This window comes from Haliotis asinina, chromosome 9, assembly GCF_037392515.1.
Source record: "Haliotis asinina isolate JCU_RB_2024 chromosome 9, JCU_Hal_asi_v2, whole genome shotgun sequence".
NCBI classification, from domain to species: domain Eukaryota; kingdom Metazoa; phylum Mollusca; class Gastropoda; order Lepetellida; family Haliotidae; genus Haliotis; species Haliotis asinina.
Genome location: NC_090288.1, coordinates 35,787,449 through 35,811,517, shown reverse-complemented (window position 1 = coordinate 35,811,517; position 24,069 = coordinate 35,787,449). Strand labels below are relative to the sequence as shown.

The 24,069-nt window shown below is 40.7% G+C and overlaps 1 protein-coding gene across 1 annotated transcript; it reads left to right on the top strand.

Annotated features, from left to right (window-relative positions):
* Positions 1 to 5,786: 5,786 nt before the first annotated feature.
* LOC137295669 (C-type lectin lectoxin-Phi1-like) lies at positions 5,787 to 10,787 on the top strand. The gene is made up of 4 exons (XM_067827139.1): positions 5,787 to 5,854; positions 7,369 to 7,646; positions 8,571 to 8,762; positions 10,536 to 10,787. The coding sequence occupies exons 1-4, from the start codon at positions 5,787 to 5,789 to the stop codon at positions 10,760 to 10,762; spliced, it is 765 nt and encodes a 254-aa protein (XP_067683240.1). The 3' UTR covers positions 10,763 to 10,787.
* The last annotated feature ends 13,282 nt before the right edge of the window (positions 10,788 to 24,069 follow it).

Below are 24,069 nucleotides of genomic sequence, written 5' to 3'. Positions count from 1 at the left end.
TCCCGTAAGTCGCCTCTTACGACAAGCATAGGCCTGTTCTACCCCGATTCTATCAACATGTGTTGGTGTATTTGATATTAGAAGACACGAGGGCGAGATTCTATTGATCATCAGTAATTACTCTTCGCTAGCTTTCATCGAAAAAATGTAGAGAAACACGGCTCTGCCATTATACTTCATAGCAGCGACGCCATAGTATTGTGACGTCATCAAATTCAAGACGACATAGTATTGTCATGGAAGTGTACAAAATCTATAAAATCTCGATGCCTTGTGCCTTGGCGTGGTGAAGAAGTTGTGAGGCTTCAATATTGTCTGTGACTTTTTTTTTCGCTGTTTTTGACAATGTTACATTTCACTCAAACTCAACGAATTTTGAATGTGTTGAAAAGATTAAATTCTGACTCTGAAGTTTTCAGGGATTTCAACCACTCATAATGGAACTTGCATGCTGGATATATGAATGTTTGAGTGCATCTGAAGTCGAGGCTACATGGGGAAAAATCGCTGCAAAACCCTACACTATTTAGTAGCTACATTTAACGTGCAAACAAAAGTGAATATGATTGTAATATAGGTGATCAACGGAGTAATGTCCTTGATTTGAATGTAAGTGAATTTGGTGTCTTATTTATGTTATGTTAAGTGCCTCGCGAAACACCGAAATATGTTCCGAATACATCCAGGTTTATTCTAACAATAGACTCTGATCTACCGTACACTTGTCCCATTACTACAATATTCAAAGGACAGAACAAATGAGATATCTACAAAGGGGTCTAGTGTGGTGCCATGGTATCTAATAGGATGTGCCATCGAGTTTGAAATTTGCTGAAACCTAGATGTTTGTGAACATCTTTCATATTAATAACTGTGATTTGCCTGGGGCGGAGGGATGGCCTAGTGGTTAAAGCGTTCGGTCGTCACGCCGGAGACCCGGATTCGATTCCCCACATGGGTACGATGTGTGAAGGCCATTTTCTGGTGTCCCCCGACGTGATATTGCTGCTAAAAAGCGGCGTAAAACTAAAACTGACTCACTCACTTTGATTTGTCTGCTGTCGGTTTTGTACAAATATCGGGAATGTTTACATCGTTTTGGGTTACAAAAATGTACCCGCTAGTTTAGAAAAATCTTTTAGACCATTGCACATATCAAAGACTGTGTGAATAGCCGGTAACTGTTTTGAAGTATTACCAATGTATATTGCTTTCGACCCCCTTCCATATAATCTTTAATATACAGAAGTGGTCCTAACACTGACAGGCAGAGATGTGACATGACTGTGCCTGTCGTAAGAGGCGAGTAAGTGACTCACTGAATGGTTACTGTGTGCCATAGTGTTGCACTGATACTCTTGGATAATTACAGACCGCATAGGACTAGAATAGTGTTCAGTGTGCCTACAAGAGTGAACTGGTGCCACACGTTATTAATCGCTTCTTATCGCTGAGATCACATTGCAGTATCAAAAACTCCTTGAAGGATCAACAAACGCACTGGGGAGATTTGATTTGTTTATTTCATCACACAATAAATATGGTTATATGTACAAATTGCATAGAATTGTATGTAGCACTTAACGATGATATATATAAATGACATCTATCAATCAGCACATTGGCGACGGGTACATTCCGGGATACGGGTATCCCGGGTAGACAGGCATCATGTGAGGACCGCCAGTAAACGGAAGTGGCATGGCGCCGGGTAAATAGCCATAACCGACAGCAGACATGGAGGCAGCCATATTGTGTGCAGACATGTCTGGATAACGGGGTTTGCATCGTGCCCTCTTGTTCTGGAACCACACCTGAAACAGATTTAGGATAAATAATAATTATTATATAATATTCCCGTGAAAAAAGGAGTGCAGAAGGAGTGCAGAAGGTAGTATTCTCATTAAATATTGTTATCTGTAAGATATTCCTACAGCAACGGCGCACTCACACCTCGCTAATGTATTATAATGGGTGGCATCTGTATTTACCTTTATCTTCTTTACGGGTATTTCGAGCTCCGCTGACATCTTTTCCAGGACATCATAATCAGGGTATTTGTTCTCCGTGAAGGCTTTCTCCATGGCTCGGACCTGATTCGGGGCGTAGCAAGTGCGGCCACCGGGTGCTCGGGGTCTTTTATTGGCCAGAGGAGTTTTGACAGGAGATGGGACAGAATGAATTGGTCCGGGCGGCATTCGGACAGGACTTGGATCAGGACTCGAAACAGGACTTGGGATAGGACTTGGAACAGGGCTGGGATTGCTGTACACACCACTGGAGGTGAAGCTGTTGGCTGGACTAGATTGATCTTTGTTGCTTGGAGAACAGCTCGTGGAGTCAGAGCCATTGCCTTCATCTGAAAGTTACAAGAACATTGTTATATTTGTCGACCAGCAGGTCTTGGTTCGATTTCTCTGGACATGCTTGATTCGATTTCTTTCAACATGTATTTACCAGGATGTATATTATGTCGTATTCATGATTAGCATGACTGAATGACCCTCGTGTTATGGTTAGAGCGTGACAGATTAGTATCATTTAATGGTTAGTGCTAATCTTCTTTTCCAACCATTTGTATTGTCATCTAGCTTACCATCGTTTCCATCACTTGTTGACAGTACTCTGTTGCTCTCACTTAGATGCTGTAATGTCATCGTGTGGGATGCTGTGTGCTGGTGCGCAAAAAAATGAGACTGGTATGGGAGAAACCCTGGGTAGGTAGATGGGTACATAATCGATGGCATCTGAGTATGGGTTGGGGTGAAGCTACCGGCTGGTAGTGGTGCATGGTAGAATGACATCGCTGGACGGGGGTACTCGCTGATCAGTGGACTCGAGTGGGCAAACATGGGCTGGTTTACGAGAGGTACCCTAGATATCGGTGGCTGAGTGGGATGATCTGACGTATCTTGGTCCTTGGGCTTATTGTTGGCTATTGAAAGACAACGAGTTGTGTCGTCTGATGAAGAATCTTCCAGTGCGATGTGGAGAGCGTCTGTCCCGCTGTCATCAGAGCTCAAACTATCATCTGTATTGGGAACCTTGACGATATTAGTGACACTGAAACTAGTGGCCTTTGGACAGACTGGCGCTGGTTTTGTGATACTGGGTGCAGGTGCCTGGCCTTGAGGAAACAGGCACCTCACAGGCTTCTGGATAGACATGTGTTTTGCCTGAAATATGAACCATTCCACACTGAAGGCGTATTATGGACAAGAAGAAACACTGTTGATATTTTCGAAATAATTTAGCTATGAAGTTCTCTTTATTCGCAAAAATTAAAATGCGATGTGCGTTTTTCATCATTCCGATGCGGGACACAAGACTTGCAAATATTAGTATTTAACGAGAGGAAAGCCAGACGTCGATACATTTGAAAAAGTGTCATACGTTTTTTACAGATGAAATGAAAGCGTATGATTCAACACTCACTTTTGGAGAATCCATTTTTGGTCGGCGCCTTGGTTTGTCCGAATCTGGTACTTCAGTTTACTTTGATGATTACCACTGTAGAGGCAGGTTCAGACTGACATCCTGTTCCCGTTGGATGATTTAAGTACCTGTGTCTTGTTGTTAAAACATGGCGACAATTGAAAGGACTTGTGAAATCACCGTTAACTACGCAAACACGTCTTTTCTCAATGTAGACCTATGAGTTGAAAACTGTCCAAACAAGATGATCCGTCACTCCCACGGCGCTTGGCGTGGACTGGGATGGTACCTAAACAGATTTCAAGGTGTCAATGAGCATCATAAGCTGATACTATAAAAACTGTTGAAAAGATTATACGCTAAGTGATTGTAGGGAGTAATGACAAAGAAATTTCGATTGGATTATGTCTCGTGTTGTCAGTGGAAATGACGGTGAATTAGGATGCAGCCAAAGAGATTTGCTCAAGTGGTTGTCCTTGAGGCTGTTTTTGACACCTGTGATGCTGAAAGACACTGATAAAGAGAAAACCCAAACTGATAGTACAGATTCGTTAGGGCGTATAAATCAACTGCGTGAGCGTTTGCATTGGACGAAATAGTAAAAACGACTGCTCCACATAGTCTATTTAAATCAGTATTAGAAGGCTGAAAGTTTTAAAGGAACCGTTCATAGCTAAGTCTTTGAAGGGCATTTAGAAGTGAAATACATAAGAATAACGATTTTTATGGATATCAACTTCTTTATTATGAGAACACAACGTTTCGGAGTTAATGCTTACTCCTTCATTAGGTGTACTCACAATAAAGAAGTTGATATCCATAAAATTCTTCATTCTTTCGTTCATAGCTATATGTAGCGATTTCAGACTCTGAAGACACAACGAGTTTTTCCCATTCATTTGAACATATTTTATGCCTTGGGTGAGAGCTGTCCTGATGGTTTGGCGAGCTTCTGTTTGACAGATACATTTGGTCATTTGGAGTTTCGACACACAATGGATAGTGCAGATCATGTGCGTATATTTGCAAGTGAAATATAAATATCGATTGGCAACTTCTCTATGTCAGATGCACACATACTGATTGTCTTATATTCAGCATGTTCGTAGTGATTGCCATATATGCAGCATGGCCACAGTGATTGCCATGTATGCAGCATGGCCACAGTGATTGCCATGTATGCAGCATGGCCACAGTGATTGCCATGTATGCAGCATGGCCACAGTGATTGCCATGTATGCAGCATGGCCACAGTGATTACCATATATGCAGCATGGCCAAAGTGATTGCCATATATGGCAAATGTAAGATATTTTATACTTGGGATTACACTTTCTCAGTGTAGTACAGATACTCGTTAATTTTGTGAGTAGAATCATGTGTAATCCCAAAGTAACGGGGAAATTACTTGTTGATGATTTTGTGTTTATGGGTGGTACATGGAATCCTGTTTTCGAATGCAAGCGTCAAGACCTAGTACCTGGGCTGCTCGTTCGCATCATGATGCAATATATTCGCTTCTAAAGTTTCAAACGTAAACTCATCCAATTCAGTAGATTCAATATTCAATATTAACTACAGCAATTCAGTAGATTCAATATTCAATATTAACTACAGCAATTCAGTAGATTCAATATTCAATATTAACTACAGGGCGTAAACGCAAATGAGAAATTGATGCTTATCAATACACAGAGCGGCGTCGATGGCTTAATGAATAGATGTTAATATGAGAAGGATTTACTTCTAGTCTTCTATAAATGACATAATGTCCGCATTAAGAACAGCTACTCAATACTCATCAAAATGAAATCACTCGAAGATGACAAGAAAGCAGGCATGTGCCTGTAGCACGTGTGTATATGACATCATGCCTTTGACCTTAAATGGGAAAATATTTACTCGATCAAACAATTATAATTCAACGTTGGTTTCATGGCGTGCCTCGGAATACTTGTCTGTGTGCATTTGCTTTTTTCTGTTGTTACCTATATCGATTATTTTTCAATGTTGTGACGTACCTCACACAGTTCAGCCAATACAAAGCATTTTGTTCAGAATTAACCGTCAGTAGGGTACTTGGTGGATACATTGATTGTCGATTCAAGAGATGAGATCAGCCAACAGGAATGGGACTCGCTGTGCACGTCGGCCAATATGTATTGGTAATCAATGCAGAACTGAACATTTAACGAGTCGCTGTTGACATAATCATTATTTCAGAGTCTATTGCCGCTATAGGACGATAGGCCAACGGGGAAAGGTTTCAAGTTCCCACATGAAATAAACCTGTTGAGCTGTTGCTCTACCCTTAGTTCGCACATTTATTCTGGATTGTATCACCTTTGAAGATGTTGCCAGTCGAAGCTGTCAGACAGGTTGCTGTTGCTAGTTTTGTACTAGCGGTACTACTCGTCCGGTAAGTCAGATTTGTTGAGCTCTTAAGTAGAACACTAAAACTGTACATATCAACATATTGTTGGGATTATGGTAATTGAAATTATGCGTTCTAAGCAAAAAAAAATAGAATGTAAGAAAAACGAAGAAAATATGGCTATTATGTTTATGTCCAAACTATTAAACTGTTTCTTTTCAGAATTTCGGCACTGACGGTTTCTTTTGGGAATCAATCAGAAATGTGACAATTGAAAGTATGAGTTCGATATACATATGTGTGTGTGTGTGTGTGTGTGTGTGTGTGTGTGTGTGTGTGTGTGTGTGTGTGTGTGTCCAAACTATTTTGTTCGGCAACATCTGATACGTTTTCTTATTAAAATCAGTTAGCGTCACTAAACGCAACAGTCGATTCAAAACTAGCAGATTGTTTTCTTGAAGTGTAACTAATTTCCACCAAGATCTGTGGAAAACCTAACTCTTAATTTATTTCAATCGTAAAATTTATACCCCTGTTCTTGTATAGAATATCCAACATTCGGATGCGTCACAATGCAGACCAATATTTGCTCAAAGCTCTAATTTATTATAAATGACGTCGACAAGAACAAAAACGAAAAACCAATTGTCTTCCATACACCGAAAGCATCGTACATGTATTGGAACATGTTCAGGACATGGCGTCTCATATAAACGATATGGAAAATATTTTGTTGTCCGTGAAACGTAAAATACGTTTAACGGACAATGACCCTTGACGTGGGTGATCACAATTCTAGTAAGTCTGACTTTATTGGTCCCTGTTGATATCGATATGCACTAAACAACAGCCCCAGTAACTATATTCTGATTCTGTAATTGTGATGTGTCATTTGAGCCGTTCTGTACATATTGATCTGAACAATTAATGACGTACTGGCATTATTACGCTAAAAGGCCTTCGACAACACCTATGAATAATGCAACTTCAGCTTCATAAACTCTAGCGGCTATGTCTTGACATGTTAATGTCAATTATGTATAAAACGTCTTATTTATGTGTTTATCAATGAATAAAGGAATGTTTTACCTTACAACGTCCAGTCCATCAACTACATGCGCAGCTTAAAATGCAGAGTTCCATAAACAACTTAGTACTCATTACTTGCAGGGTTTGTGGGTCTGTACATTAGCCAGTGCCCTTTAGTACTGATTTCCCCCCATGGATGTAAAGCCCATTTCTATATTGACGGAATGTTGCTAAAAGCGGCGTAAAACCTCACTCACTCATAATTACTGATTTGATGCCTCGCATTGTCGGAAACACTGTCATGCCAGTTCTGCCAGGCACGATTCCAAAGATTGGGAGCGCATTTTATTACTATCTTGATAATGATTATACTTTTGATCAAATAATGCAGCTCTTAAGCCTCAAATACACAAGTCCCTTCTTGACACTGCACCTGGAAAAAAAGTGGAGACTGCATCAATGCTGCTACGATTCCTCATTGTTATAGTTTGACAGAATAATCACAATATCATTTTTACCGTTTGTTTCAGGCAATCAAGGGGATGTAAAGTGACGGGCTTCACGGGCCTGACTGAATACGATGACAACAAAATAACCGACCCAATTCAACCACTGCAAACATTTGAATCTGTGAAAGATGACATAGAATGTGCCAAGGAGTGCACATCCCTCGTAAGGTGTTCAGTGTTTGCCTTTAATGAGCAGAGTTTGGAGTGCTCCCTCTTTCCCGCTCCTGCCTTTAAATACAATTTCTTCTCGCTTTCTGCAATATCATCTCCCGGATTACGATATTATGCAGTCCATACAGGTAGGTGACACCAATAAATGTTTGAAACAGCTTTGGACAGTTGATGATCTGTGATTGAAATAAGAATAAGACACCGATACCATTATGGTAAAGGTCAGCTTGTTTCTGGGGTGATGCTCCACAGATCAGCAAAAAATCATGTTAATCAGTTAAAAGAAAATGTAATAATATTAGGCTATAGTGAAGTCTGTCGACTAAACGTCGAGAGGCTGAATGTGCTCATTGAAAGATAGTAGTGATCGGAATCTACACGCGCTAATTAAGGCCAGGTAAATATTTTGATACTGAATAAATGCAAACTAATGCTGACTTTTGAATAAGCGACCATAGATAGATAAAAACAAACATACAAACAGAAAAAAACAACAAACAACCTTATAAACGAGGTCGCATGTTCGGAATTGGGATGTAAGGTTACTTGCGGCGTTGGATTTATCATAGAAATAGAGAAAGAAAGTCTTTCTCCATTTCTATGGATTTACTCCTGTTTCATGATTCGATCATGATTAGATAAGTCTAACGTCAACTGATCAGAGAGAAACATGCAACAGTTTTACAACATGTTACTTAATGATATATGTTTTCAATACGTGAAAGTTATTGTTTTGAATGTCATTGAAATGGTTATGGTGTGCATCGATAACACAAACTACATAGTGTATGACGTCACTTAATTGACACTAAACTTTACGTTTTTTACATTTGTATGTTGTCCTACACGTTGTTTTCAGTAGCAAGCATTGTTCATGTCTTTACCTTTGTGTAAGTGATGGAAGGATGTAGAACAAAATAATTTTGAAACATGAATGACAATTTCAAGTAGAAACTCTTGTTCGATTGTGGACAAGAATTGAAATAAATGTCGTATATTGGAAATACCTGCACATGTACAGGAAATGTAATTGATGTGTATTTCAATGTCAGAATGGTGTCCAGCGGGGAAAGGGTTTTTCATTGACCGTGAATCAGAGCTCTGCTACTACCAGTCACAGGATAAGAAGACGTTTAACAACTCAGACACCGCTTGTCAAGAACTAAGCCCAGGGTCAAGGCTTTTGATGCTGAAAGAAACCAAACATCGTGAGGCAGTTGCACGAATCATGAATTCAAATAGCCGTAAGTTTTCTGTTATGTTAACGTATAGAAAGATTTTCTTAATAAAAAAATAAATTTTAAATTTTAATTGTTAGAACATTCAGCTGATATATGGGAAGATTATTTAGCCATTCTTTCGACACATTTTTTTAATAATATGTGGAGTTTAGTAACAATGTGTCACTAATTTGTCTTGTACGAATGATTAATGGTGCTACTTTGGTAGCACGATGTCACACGGTTAAATAGAAGTTTTTTCGTTATTCAAAAGCTTTGGGTTTTGTTTCGGGTCTTAGATTCTTTCGCGTCACTTTGTTGCTATTTTTCGGTATGTCAGTTACACTTAAATTCCAAATTTCGATTTGTTTCTCGTAACTTTTGTCTCGTTATTTCAATTATTTGTGTGCAATTTTGATGTTATTTCAAGTTTATTTTAGGAAATGAAATATTGAAGTTCCTTTGAATATCACCAATTGACATGAAAGCAAGAAAACATATATAGATGACGAGACAAAGAGAACAAAGAAATCTAAATGACGAGGAATGTCGAAAAAACACAAAAGAAATTATGCATCCAAACGGATATTTCCGAACTTGTGACCCTGTCATTTGCGAGAGCGTGGATGCAGGTGTTAATGTGTTTAATGTCAACAACAACAAAAACAACAACAATAACAACAACCAATGAGAGGTATCGTTCAGCGTCCTTAGAGCTCGGGAATAATCCGAGTGACAGTTCTTTTGAATATTCTTGGAGTTAATTTCCAACTTGCCAGTTGGTTTATTTTTGTTCTAACCAAGCCTGTGGAAATACACAACGTTGCGTAACTCCTGAGACCATTTGGAGATATCAGGTGTATTATTCCATTGGTTAAAGGGTCGCATAGACCCGCCATGATGTCATGAACCTATATTTATTTCCAAATGGCTTACATAGGATTTCTACCCGACGAAAGTGTTAGTAACGCGTAGTCTGATCCTATAACTTAGCACCCAAGGCTGAAAGTATCTAAAGATCCAATTACCCCGTCCTTAATTTTAGAATTAAAACGGCGTTTACCATCCCCACAATTTTTTTTATTTTGTTGATTTCATTGGCATGTCTGTGATACACTACTGTCCAAAACACACTTTCCCTCGACCGTGTTGCTTCAACCACTTCGATCGATTGTGTACATTCACACAAAGGCACCGTTCTAAAGTTACATTGTCAATCAAAGCATATTTACCCAATTCCATAATTTTGATTGAACGTGAGTGAGTGGGTCTAGTTTCACGCCACACTCGGCAATATTCCAGCTACGTGCAGGCTGTCTGTAAATAATCGAGTCTGGACCAGACAATCCAGTGACCAACAACATGAGCATCGATCTGCGCATTTGGGTACCGATGACATGTGTCAACCAAGTCAGCGAGCCTGATCACTTGATCCCATTTGTCGCCTCTTACGACAAGCACAGTCGCCCTTTTATGGCAAGCATGGGTTGCTGAAGGCCTGCTCTACCTCGGACCCTCACGGGTCCTCTGGTTAAACCACTACGTAAGGTTATGTTTAAAATAATATTTATTTTGATAATCTTAATCTTGCCTAATCCATTACACGCGTTTAATTAAGCATACCCTTGTGGTGTTAGCCGTTTAATCACTCTCACTACGGTAGTTGTTTAATAAACTCTGCTCGGGCAAAATTTATTTCAATAACTACCTTGTAAAAGGGATTAACCCATACATAGTATTACCAAATCGTCGACGGACAAGTGCTTCGGATTAAGTTTTCACCATTTGCTCTTTCAGAATTGAATTTGGAGCAGCTTTTCATCGGAGGCTTGGACCTAAACACCGGAGATGGAATTAAGAAGTACCACTGGATTGACGGCACAGAAGTTGTCGACCCCTTCTGGTATCCTGGGGATCCGTCGGGGGACATCAATAATCATTTTTGCATTGCGTACGCATATTTGAAAATGCATGATATGAACTGCATGAATGAAAATCGATATTTTTGTGCAATACCCAAATGAGTAAAATGTGTTTTACCCTCAGACCCATTCCGAACTGGACATTCGACGTCAGTCATTATAAAGAACGGTTAATATGTAAATACATTTCAATGCACATCGTTATGCATCCTATATATTTGTTCTTGTTTACTTATACGGAGAATGTCGACAACAAGTTCAACGACTCTGGAAAGATGTCCACCTGCAATGACATTTGAGAAGAATGGTAAACACAGACAGAGGGATCAGAGAAAGCGCGTGATACCAGCTCGTGTGGAGTGGGATATGTGTATCGATGCAAGAACGTTACACGTGAAATGCTGTCACAGCTCAACAGAACGGGTTGTGGTTTGGCCACCGGATGATGGCGAAGATTCCGTTGAGCACACATTCTAAAGGGTCTAGAGAAATACAGACGTAGGTACATTAACGCGTGAAACCTGTGTGTAATGCTCCATGATCTGCAGCATGTATGTATATATGTGTGTACACGTTGCTCATGTGATGGAAGGGACCGTTCTTAACTTATGACTAGGGGAGTGATAATGACTTTTATGCAGAAACATGTACAATGCGAATGTTTATGTACGTGATTTCGTTGCGTGTCATGTACACGATCAATGACCTCCACCCCCTTATACAGCCACTAAACAGGAATTAAGTTTTGGAATGTAACTGTAGTTTTCTAGCATATTTTGCAACCGTTGCATTACAGTATAATTTCTTAAAATGCTGTGATGCACTTGACCAGATAGGCTTAAGTGTGCGCGCCACTACGAAAGCTCACATTCAGCTAAGCAAACGCTTAAAACCTTCATCCGACCTCCTATCTCCATGAACACACAAAATAAGAAAATGTTGGTCGGATAAAGAGACGTAAAACTCGAAATTTCCCGAATGTTTGCAAATCAAAAAGTGTAATTTCTCAACTAAGTGCTGTCAAAAGGGATGGACTGCAAGAGATAAGTTCTTCTTACCGTAAATTTGAACTCCGTCAAAAACCCAAATCTGATTCTGTGATACAGAATACAATATCAAGAAGGTGCATTTTTCAAATCTAATGTAAAGAAAAATGCAACTCCATGCAGCCTGTCTGAAAGGTAGGTGAGCTCAGAAGACCATGGTCGGGCCAGGACGGTACCCCACGTTTACATCGATGTTTTGTCATCTATTCACAGATGGCAGAATAACAAGTTTTAACTATGATCTGGGGTGGGGGGGTGGGGGGGGGGGGGGGGGGTGTGGGGTGTGTGTGTGGTAGTGGTATGGTGTGGGGTGACCTGATTTGGTTATTATGAATTTACATTTGACCGGCCCGCGCTTTCTTGAATAAAGTCCTGCCGTTGTACCATTCGCTGGAAAGTTTAACCGCAAGATGACATCATCGATTATCGTCATGTCTCTAATAGATTGTGTGCGGGATGTTCTCTGGTTACAGCAGTTTAGCTTATGTCTCCCAGGGAAGCTCGTCAGGTGAGAGCGGTTAACACAAAAGGCAATTTGTGCAGCTTCATAAAGTGTAAGACACTTGGCCTTTCTTCTAATACCTTACGTGTCAACAATGCCAGTCCTTTTGGGTTTTACCAATTAGGTTCGGTTTTGTTGAAACAGGATATCTGCACTTTGTTTTTTGTCATAAGGTACACACAGCCCCACCGGTGTTGGCTAGTTGTCACGTATACATTTTGAGGCGAGCTGCAAAACAGTCTGCAGAAAGTTAAATTGATGAGCGCTTGTATCCATTGATAGTGCAATATTATGCCTGATAAACTCTTTCGTTTGATTTTTGGTGAAAGGGACTTTGAACACAGTTCATATTTGTTCGATAGTGACCAGGATCACCACTGAAGTTCATCTTGGATGGTTATCCTTTTCTGTCACATGTATGTTGACCCATTGTGAATAATAAATAACACACATGCAAACGCACTTTGTACTTACTGCCTTAGATTAGTAGTCTCAGAGCACGTTCTGTGATCAATATACTTTAATCAACCAGAAGGCTCATTGATCGTATTGATTAGTTAAGCCTTTATAAATTCCCTAATTGTCTTCAATGATCCATTGAACCATATGCATTTCAATTTTGTTCTTAAACGTGTCTCCGATCATCAGTTTTGGACATCGAATCAACTTCATACATGAACCATGGCCGTTGTATGTAAAGGACACTGTACAAAATTGGGACTCTCCCAGCAAACTCTACGGACGCCTGCTTCGATATCGAAAAGAAATCGACCCGGGTTCGATTCCTCACGTGGGTATAATGTGTGGTGTTGCTGCAATATCGTTGAAAGTGTGGTCAACTCACTCACTCACTCACTCACTCACTCACTCACTCACTCACTAAATGGACAACTCCATAAGTGCCATCATAGTGAACATAGTGTTAACTGCACACAGAAGCGTTTGCCTCTGGATTCTTACAACACTATCAAGCTAAGACGGTCCAAGAATCTGTCCTTTGCGAAAGAACCAAGAAGCTGTAGTACAGTGTTTAAACGTTATCTGATCCTTCATTATCGACTGACCATCTTCTAGAATTCCGATCAAACAGTATGTGCTGGAATATGATCTCTAGTCAGTTTTGACAGAGATATAGATTTTCTGTAACCGAAAGACGATGAAGAAAGTAATGAAGAGTTTGTACTTGCTATCCAATGACAATTCGACATCAATCATCTTGGTTGAATCGAGATTGGGTTAAACGTGAATTGATGTCAAATTAAGTGTATAGGGTATCACACTTTGTCCAAACGACACAGAAAACTGCTTACTTGCAACTTTTCATTCGCCTTTGACAAAATGAGTCATAATAATAGTTTCAACGACAAACAACAAACAGAATACGACCAAACTCCACAAAATATACTCTCAAAAAAAGTTGGAATTATGAAGTTTGAGCGTTATGAACAGTCGCCAGGGGAGAGATGAGTTTCAAAAATATACGGAATGTTTTGGGAACCAAAACCTAAAAAAACGAATTCTGCTTATCTGTCCTTCAATGGTATATCATTTTAAAAGAAAGAAATAATTTCCCTATTGCGTTCTCTTTCTGCTTACCACAAATGAAAACAAACAAGCAAACAAACGCCAATCAAATAAACATTGATCAGGTCATTGATCATAGCAGAACCAAGTTACAGGTAACTGCTAAACAAAGTATAAAGTGTTTGGGGTGGAACTAAATATATAAATGCCATCTGTAGCAATAATGTAAGAATGGATTTGTAGAACAGTAATACTGACCCCCCACTGTGTAATAAAACGAATTCCACGTCGTGATGTTCAGCCGTGCATTAGTCCATACAGAAAACATATTCCAAACCAACCTGACAGGACAATATATACACAAAGAATTTAATTAAGCACACATGTATTTTTACAATGATAGGTTTTAAACACGTACATAAAACTTCTCGTGGTGACCTCGATGGAAAAAGATGAGTTTTTCTCACAAGTAAGATCCTAACATAACGACAACATGATTGGAATCCATGTTGATTTTATGATGACAATTGTTCGTTAAATAACCCCAAACACTGATTTTCAAACTAAACCATGTCTGTGCAACTATCGCCATGGAATTATTAATGTTGAACTTACTGCTGAATGTGAACATTGAAAATGTCATTTTGGTGTCTAACACGGTTCAAGGTCAGTACCGAAGGTAACCTCCACGTGACTGTATGGCAGTCAGCACTCTCCTCCATATACCCCTGTCAGCTTCCTGACCCTCTGAAGGGGCACCCTACGCCTTTCCGTGTGTAAAGCAGCTTCCACTTGGTCCAGGTTCTGTACAGGAGGACCCATTTGTTGCACACGACGACTAATCGAGTCCTAGATAGGCTCCAAAGGGTTAAAACAGCAGCTCATTTAATCGTGAGATCTGTCAGGGGGTGCTTAATTTACCTCTTACGCACAACTGACACACACGTTATCAAGTTGGTTTTGGTATTCACCTTATCAACTGATGAACGCATGAACACGACGACGCACCAATGGCGTCAAAATTGGCGCGTGGCGATTAATTTTATGCCATATTGCGAACATTTCGAGCCATAAATGATTTCGAGCACCTGGCGTCATCAGTGATTCCCAGTCCACCATTTGCCCTTTAAGCACATGCGACCATTTATGGGGACTGATTATTCTCAAACATTGACGTTTATGTATTTTACGAAAGCTTGAAGAACCGCACTTTGGATTTTATTAGGTGACTTTTAAGATGATATATAGTCCCCGGTACCACTATTTTCTGTACAAACCGGAAGCTCCAGCGAAGCGGGCAGTAGGACCGCATTGATTTTGTCAAATATCACGGTCCTGCTCACTCTGACCGGACATATGGTAGGAAAGTGTTGGATGAAACACTCTATATCACTTCGATTACTACTTCTTAACCTCGAAGCCGGAGTATCAATTTATGTATGTGAATTGATATGTTCCATAATGCACACTATGACATTTAATGCACGAGTTACCGCGCTTTTATAGTGACTACCGTCATCAATTACCTTGATTATTAGTTAATCATTAACAAGCCAAAGAAGTTACATTGTGTCCACTGACTGTGTGATTTATGAGTGGAGCTGATCCCACACTGGTGCGGATTACGTTTTTCATCTTTAGAAGTCGATTTCACACTTCAGTGACATGATTCATCGGTATTGTTCCTTTGTGGTAGTTTTTCTTAGTACGTATATTAAAAGTGTATGTTGTTTGAGTGAGTGAGTGAGCTGGGTTTTACGCCTGTTTTAGTAATATTCCTGCAATCTCACTTCAGGGAACACCAGAAACGGGCTTCACCCACTGTACACATTTTGGGACTCGAACCCGTCCACTGCCCCGTGTCTGGTATGAGAGATGTGAGGTTAAGGTGATTCTGTAGACAGTTAGACATATCTAGTGATTTCCATGCAGATGTGTGTATAAGGTGTGAACGTGCATATGTACGCATATGCGTATGTTGGTATGTGCGTATGTGCATGTTTGTGTCTGCTGTATGAAAGTCAGGGTTATAGTGACCCGTGAAGATCCGGGTTAGAATTGGTCTTCTGTAACCCATACTAAAAGGCAAATGAAGGGATCGGGTGGTCAAGCTCGCTTATTTGGTTAACACATGTCATCCCATCTCAGTTGCCTAGATTGATGCTCATGTTGCTGGTCACTGGATTGTCTGGTCCAGACCTGATTATTTACAGACCGCCGCCATATAACTAGAATATTGCTGAGTGCGGCGTAAAACTAAACTGACCTGATGAAGGGGTCTGAAATGACCCCTTTGGGTTGGGTTTCAAAGAATTAAAAAAATGAAGATTTACCCATAAAAGATCTTGGCCACTGGTCATAATGTTGATCACTGGATTGTCTGGTCCAGACTCAGTTTTTCCAGACAGTTGCCATGTAGCTGGAATATTGCTGAGTGCAGCGGACAACCAAAACTTACTCATTCACTCACTCATATCCGAGTTGTGTAGAACAATGCTCATAATGTTGATCTGGTCCACACTCACTTATTTTCAGACTGCCGCCACATAGCTGAAATATTGCTGAGTGCGGCGTAAAACAACCATCCAGCCAGCGAACAGGGCTTTATTGTTATCCCATTGGCAGCATGCTGCCGGTTAACATAGAGACTCAGACACCAGGCACTTAGGCCATCACGTCAATGTCGCGCTCCCAGCAGGTTAGAGAGTGAGTGAGTGACTGAGGTTTTACGCCGCTTTCATCAATATCCCAACAATATCACAGAGGGGTATACCTGAAATGAAATGTATATTGCATTCATGAGGGGAATCGAACCCGTGTCTTCATCGTGACCAGCGAACACTTTAACCCCACGTCCACCCAAGCAGGGTAACAACAAGTACTATCATTTTACGCCCTTCGGTATGGCGGTCAGGAACCGAAACCGCGACCTCAGGCCCCCTGAACACCCCTGAACAGACGTTGTGTCCTTGATCACTGAAGTCTATTGTTTTCGTGAATAGCTCTCGTTTCCAGCGATTTGATATAGCTGAGTGCGGCGTAAAACTAAACTCACTCAAAAGCTCACTCCAAGGATTTGAAGCTTTCGGGGTTTTTTTCCAAATTGGTGAAAACAACCATGACCATTGATTTTCGGATTCATTTAAAAACAGCAACGTTGGCCCAACCGTGATTAAAATTACCTGAATAAAAGAGGTTCGAGATTACATGCTTTGTTAATATTTAACAAAGTGCAGTTTGACACGAGTGTTAAGATTTCATCCGGTAATGTTCCGTGATGGAAGAAAGAACAGCGTCTTGAGAGGTCTTCGGGGTGCGTGTAAACGACATTGAATCATGGAAAGCTTTCACGTTTATGGCGGACGGCGTCCTTGACATTGTGTATTTGCCACAAACAGGCCCTCACGCTTAACGTACACGTACTCATTTTAATGTACCGCTCGGTATTGCCTGTTTGCTGAAACTGTCTATTCATGTTCGTAGACAATGGTCTGAAAGAACCTGCCTAAGGAAACACTGTGAACGAGGACTATCAATATTCCCAATCAATTAAATCCTACTGGTTTATGGATCCTCAAATATTAAACATTTTGCTGACATGTTAATGCATCATTAACGGCCAGAAGCCCAAAGTTCTGCTAGACATCTGTGTGTTTCGTGAGTAACTTAGTTACGGCGCTTAGAGCAAGGAAAAATATATGCAGGTGTTAGTGAGTCTAGTTTAATGTTATTATGCAGTGAAGTAATGGCATGTCTCCAAGGTTCTGGGGGGTCAGGTCCTAGACATTCGCTACGTCGGACCAATCATATGGAACTTTGAAATAATTAATTCCCCCCCCCCCCCCCCCCCCTCCCCACATAATGCAGATGCTCCCCTTCTTCTTCGATGATTAGAGGCGGTGAGGTAGCCTAGTGGTTAAGGATTCGATTCCCCCATTTACGTACTATATGTGAAGCCTATCTCTGGTGTCCCTCGCCATGGCATTGTTGCATTTCTAAAAGCGGCGTACTTACGCACTCGCTCTACGTTGATTTAAAATCAACCAGAAAAAATCTTAGAAACTGGAAAGCATCAGAAAGGTTGACAGTGACACATACAAATAAAAAATATATTGTAAATATTACGGACTTCCTCGTCAAAAAATACATGCTGACAACATAACTCCTTCGAAGGTCCGGGATAGAATATGCCTTCAGTAACCCATGCGTGCCATAAAAGGCGACTGTGCTTGTCGTAAGAGGCGACTAACGGGATCGGGTAGTCAGGCCGCTGACTAGGCTGACACATGTCATCGGTTCCCAATTGCGCAGACCGATGCTCATGTTGTTGATCCCTGGACTGTCTGGTCTAGACTCGATTATTTACAGACCGCCGCCATATAGCGGCGTAAACCTAATCCGCCATATAGCTGGAATATTGCTGAGAGCGACGTAAAAACTAAACTCACTCAAGCACTAATTACTTGAAGAAATCGCGCGTTATTTGCTTAGTTGGTATAAGTCACGTTTCCCGGTGAAATTTCACACGTTTCAGGCTGAAAAGTACACATGGAGGAGGGCGACAACACAGGGAAATAGGGAAGTCACAACATACTATGGTCATCACATTTCCTCTCTGGCTCACTGGGTCACTTTTTTGACTTTGACTTTGATAATGATGCATTTCTGATCATCCTGGCGGTAAGGTATATATTTAGTAAGGTTACGTGTCAGACTCACGTTGTTTTGTGTAACACAAGAAAAAGAGAATGATGTATGTTTGATGAAATGAATATACGAGCACGCGAAAAGCAGCATCCGAATGATTTATCACGATCCTTGTGATGGCTGGACAAAACATGCCATCTGTGAGACCCAAATGACGTCCTCAAGACTCGAGATTTAGAGAGTGAAGCATCAAAAGATGAGAATACTACTGAGACCTCACAGGACCTCACAGGACATCACAGGACATCACAGGACCTCACAGGACATCACAGGACCTCACAGGACCTCACAGGACATCACAGGACATCACAGGACCTCACAGGACCTCACAGGACATCACAGGACATCACAGGACCTCACAGGACATCACAGGACATCACAGGACATCACAGGACCTCACAGGACATCACAGGACCTCACAGGACCTCACAGGACCTCACAGGACATCACAGGACCTCACAGGACATCACAGGACATCACAGGACCTCACAGGCCAACAGGCCTACAATTCCTTAAATCCAAGACAGGTACTAGTTGCAGAGTCATCCATGTGTATGATGGCCGGTGGAACATTGGACAAATTCTGGGAATGGATGAAGTGGACTGAGAAGCTTTTGATTCCTTGATGGTCAGTTCACCAAGGAAAGGTAAAAAAATAATTGAAATGACCTGGCGAACCGGATAAGATTTGGGTTCCATTTAAGAACATTCTTTGTTTAGTTGACCCCAGTTCAGATTGTCGTTCCAGAAGGTCCTTCATGTTATCCACTGACGTAGTATAAGAGTTCAAGAATGACTTGATGAACCGGAGGCGATTTGGCGCCTGAAAAAAAAACAAGAAAAAATCGAGTTACTGTACCGCTGCTAAGTGGTCAGTGGAGTTGTTAGTGATCAGTCAGCTGAATTTTACGCCACGGTTTAGCATTTACCCCAGCAGTGTGACAAAAGGGACACTAGACACTGGCTAGACCTCAGGGCCCCGTTTCACAAAACTCTCGTAAGCCTAAGATCTCGTAACTTTTCTCGTAGCATTCGCACCTCTATGTTACAGTATTGGAGGAACAAATCCTACCACAAAAGTTACGAGATCTTAGGCTTACAAGAGTTTTGTGAAACGGGGCCCTGGGGTTACGCCGTAAGGAAATAACCCCTTAATCACAACACCCCAAAACTTTTACATAGTGTGGATAGATGTGTGCGTAGCGTTTGGAATATTCTCACAACATCATGGCGAGGTCATAAAGAATGGGATTCGCTAATTATTTATGATAGATTCAGTTTGTATTGATAAGCGATCCATACCCACACCACCAATTAATAACAGATTTTGGTTCACTTTCCGTTAGGCTATATTTTGAATGGTTTTAAGTGCAAGTTCAAACCATTCCTGTCATATTCGAAGAGAGATCGAATGTTTCTTTGTGCATACATTTGAAAGGAAAATGGCGTCCCAGATACGTGTATACTGTTCGGGGAAATAACTGTACGATAAAATGAATGTAAACCAGTCGTTGTCTACTGTCACACTTCAAGTGTCTGACCAATAGTTCAGTTCAGTGCTTCTACTCTTCACAGTGATTTTCGATATTGGTAAGTCTGTTATCAGTTTGCGGAATACAAATATAACACAAATATCTACACATCTTTAGCGTGGTCAGGCACGGACGTGTGTTTGTTTATCAAAAGGGGCAACGGAGCCAGGAACTGTAATACTACAGACAACATGGTTAAGCACGAAATCCGAATCTGTTATCGATGAATTGACATTTAATCATCAATATGTAGTGTTCAAACTGTAAAGACTTGAGGCCAAACATACTTCCTGAAGGGTATACTACAAAGGCATGGAGATCCTGACTCTAATTAGTGTTTAACCAGTGTTTAGTGTTCATACTTGAAGTCATTACAAATTCAGTATTTCGATGTTATGACGTTGTTGCATTGTCGGCGTTTTGAGAATACGCTATTGTTATCCGGACTTTAGAAATATCTAAAAACAACAGAACATGAAAAAAACCCGAAAATATATTATTCCCACACAGATGTGGCGCAAAGGAGCCAAGGCTTTTCTGTATGATATAGCTTTAGCTTAGGTACAATCGATTTGTCGTCGTTTAATTCGTATTTTATATCATTGCCATTAAACTGTGTGACAATGAAAAGGACAACTGTCTGAAATTGTAAGGATCCCTAAATCGCATCATTTTCCCTTCTACCAATCCCATTCTGCCTTGCTGGAGCACCAACTGAAGCAAGCCTAGATTTCCTCAGATTCTGAATCTGCCTTTCCATTGGGCTGTCTTTTCAAAGGAATTGTTTGTTTTTATCGTTAAAGTAATTCCATGAATTATAACATTATATATTCAGAGCCTAAGCGTACTAAACGCGGAACTAGACTGTAAACAAGAATATAATGGAGTGTTGGGATTGGGTTCATCCATGTCATGAACAAAATCTGTAGATAAGAACCCACCAACATATGGCCTTAAGACCTAACGAAGAACGTTAAGCTGTTACACTTTCCAAACACCAAGATATCAAATAGGTGGTCCATTGTATCTGTAACTTGAATACCACAGAGGTGGGCCAGTGGTTTTATCGATCGATCGTCTCGTTATGCATAGGCCTCGTTCACCACAACCACCCTACCCTCCTCCCAGTTGTAATGGTAAACCTACCCATCCACCCACTCGATCACCAACTCGCTATGGTGTCCCGCGCCAACCCTTGCTGATCCTTGCTAAAATCGGGGCAAGACTAAACTCACTCACTCTTCAGGGCGGTGGGGCAGCCTGGTGGTTAAACGTTCGCTCGTCACGCCGAAGACCCTGATATACATTTATATTGATCTTTGAGCACGTGAATCAAATAGCATGGGTAAATGAATATCTGGTTAGTGTGGACTCAGGGCTAGTAAAATGATTCAAAGGAACACAGTTAATACATTATCAATAATCGACTATCAATACGCGGGGATCAGGAATAGTTCGACCAATAGCCAACCCGATCATCAAATAACACTCAGTAATGTGAGTCGAAACTGCGATAACCTCTACAAACACGGTGAAAGCTCAAAGCACTGACACTCAGGGTCGAGATGCCCGCCAGGGTCACCTGCCAAACGTTCCTGGAGCATACTGATAATCAATCGGGCGAAAACCTTCTTTATGTGCATTAGTATTATTGATTAAAAGAAAAGAGAACTTTTTTAATGTATATTAGTAGTATGGGTTTGGAAAACCGTTTCTAAAACCATAATTTCCAGTTGATCATAAAAAATTAGTATATGTTATTATTTTGTTGGGAAATAATCCATAATACAGGTGTGATCAGTCTAAGTAAACTTAGCCCAAGAGTTATTCGTTACACCCCTACCTGGAACCCAGTATAGGAATGTAACGAATAACACTGGGGCAAAGTTTACTCAGACTGCAGGTGTGATCTAATTGTAAGCGTTCTCTCCTCTAAAATCATAATCAACAGATGAGAGGTTATAATGAAACAACACGCATTGTTCAAGGAAAATATATTTATGATTTAGATCTACTATACTTCCAATGACCATAGTTTTATACCCAGTATTCTGCATGGAGAGCTAGGGCTGTGGGGGTAGCCTAGTGGTTAATAGTCGCTCATCACGCGAAAGACACGGGTTTGATTTCCCACATGAGTACATTGTGTGAAACCAATTTCTGGTGTCCCCCGCTCTGGTATTGCGGGAATATTGAAAAAAGAGACGTCAGCCTCAACTCACACCCTCACTCACTCATGGATAGTTGGTCTGAATGGTTAGTTGCTTGCGTCTTTCAGCATTCATAATGAATATGATCCTTTCGTCGACACACCCATCATCACTGACTTGAACGTGATTATTATTTGCATAAGTAAGACAATATTGATTATGTTTTGAAGGGCTATTCCAAAAACATTTTAGTGAGTTTTTCTCTTGAATTCTAAGAAGCAATAATATTGTTATGGTTAAACTTGATCATTAATTTGCCTAGGTAACAAAATATTGATTACACTTTTAAATGGTAATCTGAAGTTAAGAGGTTTTCATGGAGCTTTAACTGTGCAATAAATCATCGGACGCATTCAGGTCGTCCTGGTAACTCATACTGACATGTCTGGCCCAGATTTGATCATTTTACATCCCTCCGCCTTATAGCTTGAATTGTGCCGAGTGCGGCGTAAAACAACGAACAACAGCAAATTTTGAGCGACCTACTGGATTGGGTACAACGAAACACAGAATGTCCTATAATGGAATCAAAAATGTATCCAATCCGACAAGTTGTCGACTCTGACATAAAATCTCAGTCCAGTCTGCGGCTTGTACACACATCTTCAGCTCTACATTTCGGCACATTGTCTAAACGACATTAATTCTTCAGTCCCAAAGAGTGCCGGTTTAGACAGCTTCCACTGTATTTTGCTTTACATTTATGACATGAATTCCATCGTTATGTCGATATGTTACAGCACGAAGCTAAAGGGACGTCATTATAACCATGGCGTATCGCGCAGTGTATCTTTACCGTGTTATCCACTGTGCTCACTCCTTACTCCTTGAAGATCCGGGTTAGATGTGATCTTTAGTAACCCTCGTTTGTCGAAAAAGGGTGGATCAGGTGGTCAGGTTGTGCTTACTTGGTTGACTCATGTCTTCACATCGCATCTGCGCAAATCGATGCTCATGCTGTTGATCACTGGTTTCACTGATCCAGACTCTATCATGCACAGACCACCACCATATGGTTGGAATATAGCGTAACTGGCCTACAACTAAATTCACCAACTCACTGGTGGAATATTATCAGAAGCGTCATAAAATGATTGTCTTTCGCTGTTGCAGGTAACGTTTTTCAAGGTCGCGTAACGTAATCTGTAGTAAATGGTTTCTATTAAGGAAACTTGGGCTAAGCAATCCATTGAGCATGAGTATCGATCTGCGCAATTGGGAACCAATGACGTGTGCCACCGAGTCAGCAAGCCTGACCACCCGATCCCGTTAGTCGCCTCTTACAACAAGCATAGTCGCCTGTTATTGATGGGTTTCTTAAGGCCTATTCTACCCCGGGCCTTCACGGTTCCCAGACGAAGATGATAATATTGTGTATTAACACTAAATAGATAACGTATTACTATCAATAGTATTACTATAAATAGATAAAACTATTACTATGGTGTTTCAGAACGTATTATGATTTGGAGTCGATTGTAAATTTGATAATCCCACAGAACCGTTACAGTCTAATCCACAATGGAGTAGAACTTTCTAGAATGTTTGTTTGTTTGTGTGTTGTTTTACGCCACACTCAACAATATTCCACCTATATGGTAACGGTCTGTAAATAATTGGGTCTGGATCAGCCAATCCGGTGATTGAGAGCATGGGCATCGGTCTACGCGACTGGGATATGACGAGATATGTAAACAAATTCAGCGATCCTGACCGGCCGATCCTGGCCACCGTGTATTAGTTTGTATATAGAGTATAACATTTAACTCTTTCCATTTTCAAACCAGTAGGTAACATGTCACGACTTGAAACAATGTTAGGACACCATGTAAGTGTGAAGGTCGCTGTGAACTAATCTTGCTATTAAATCAACGCAGCAATACCGTAA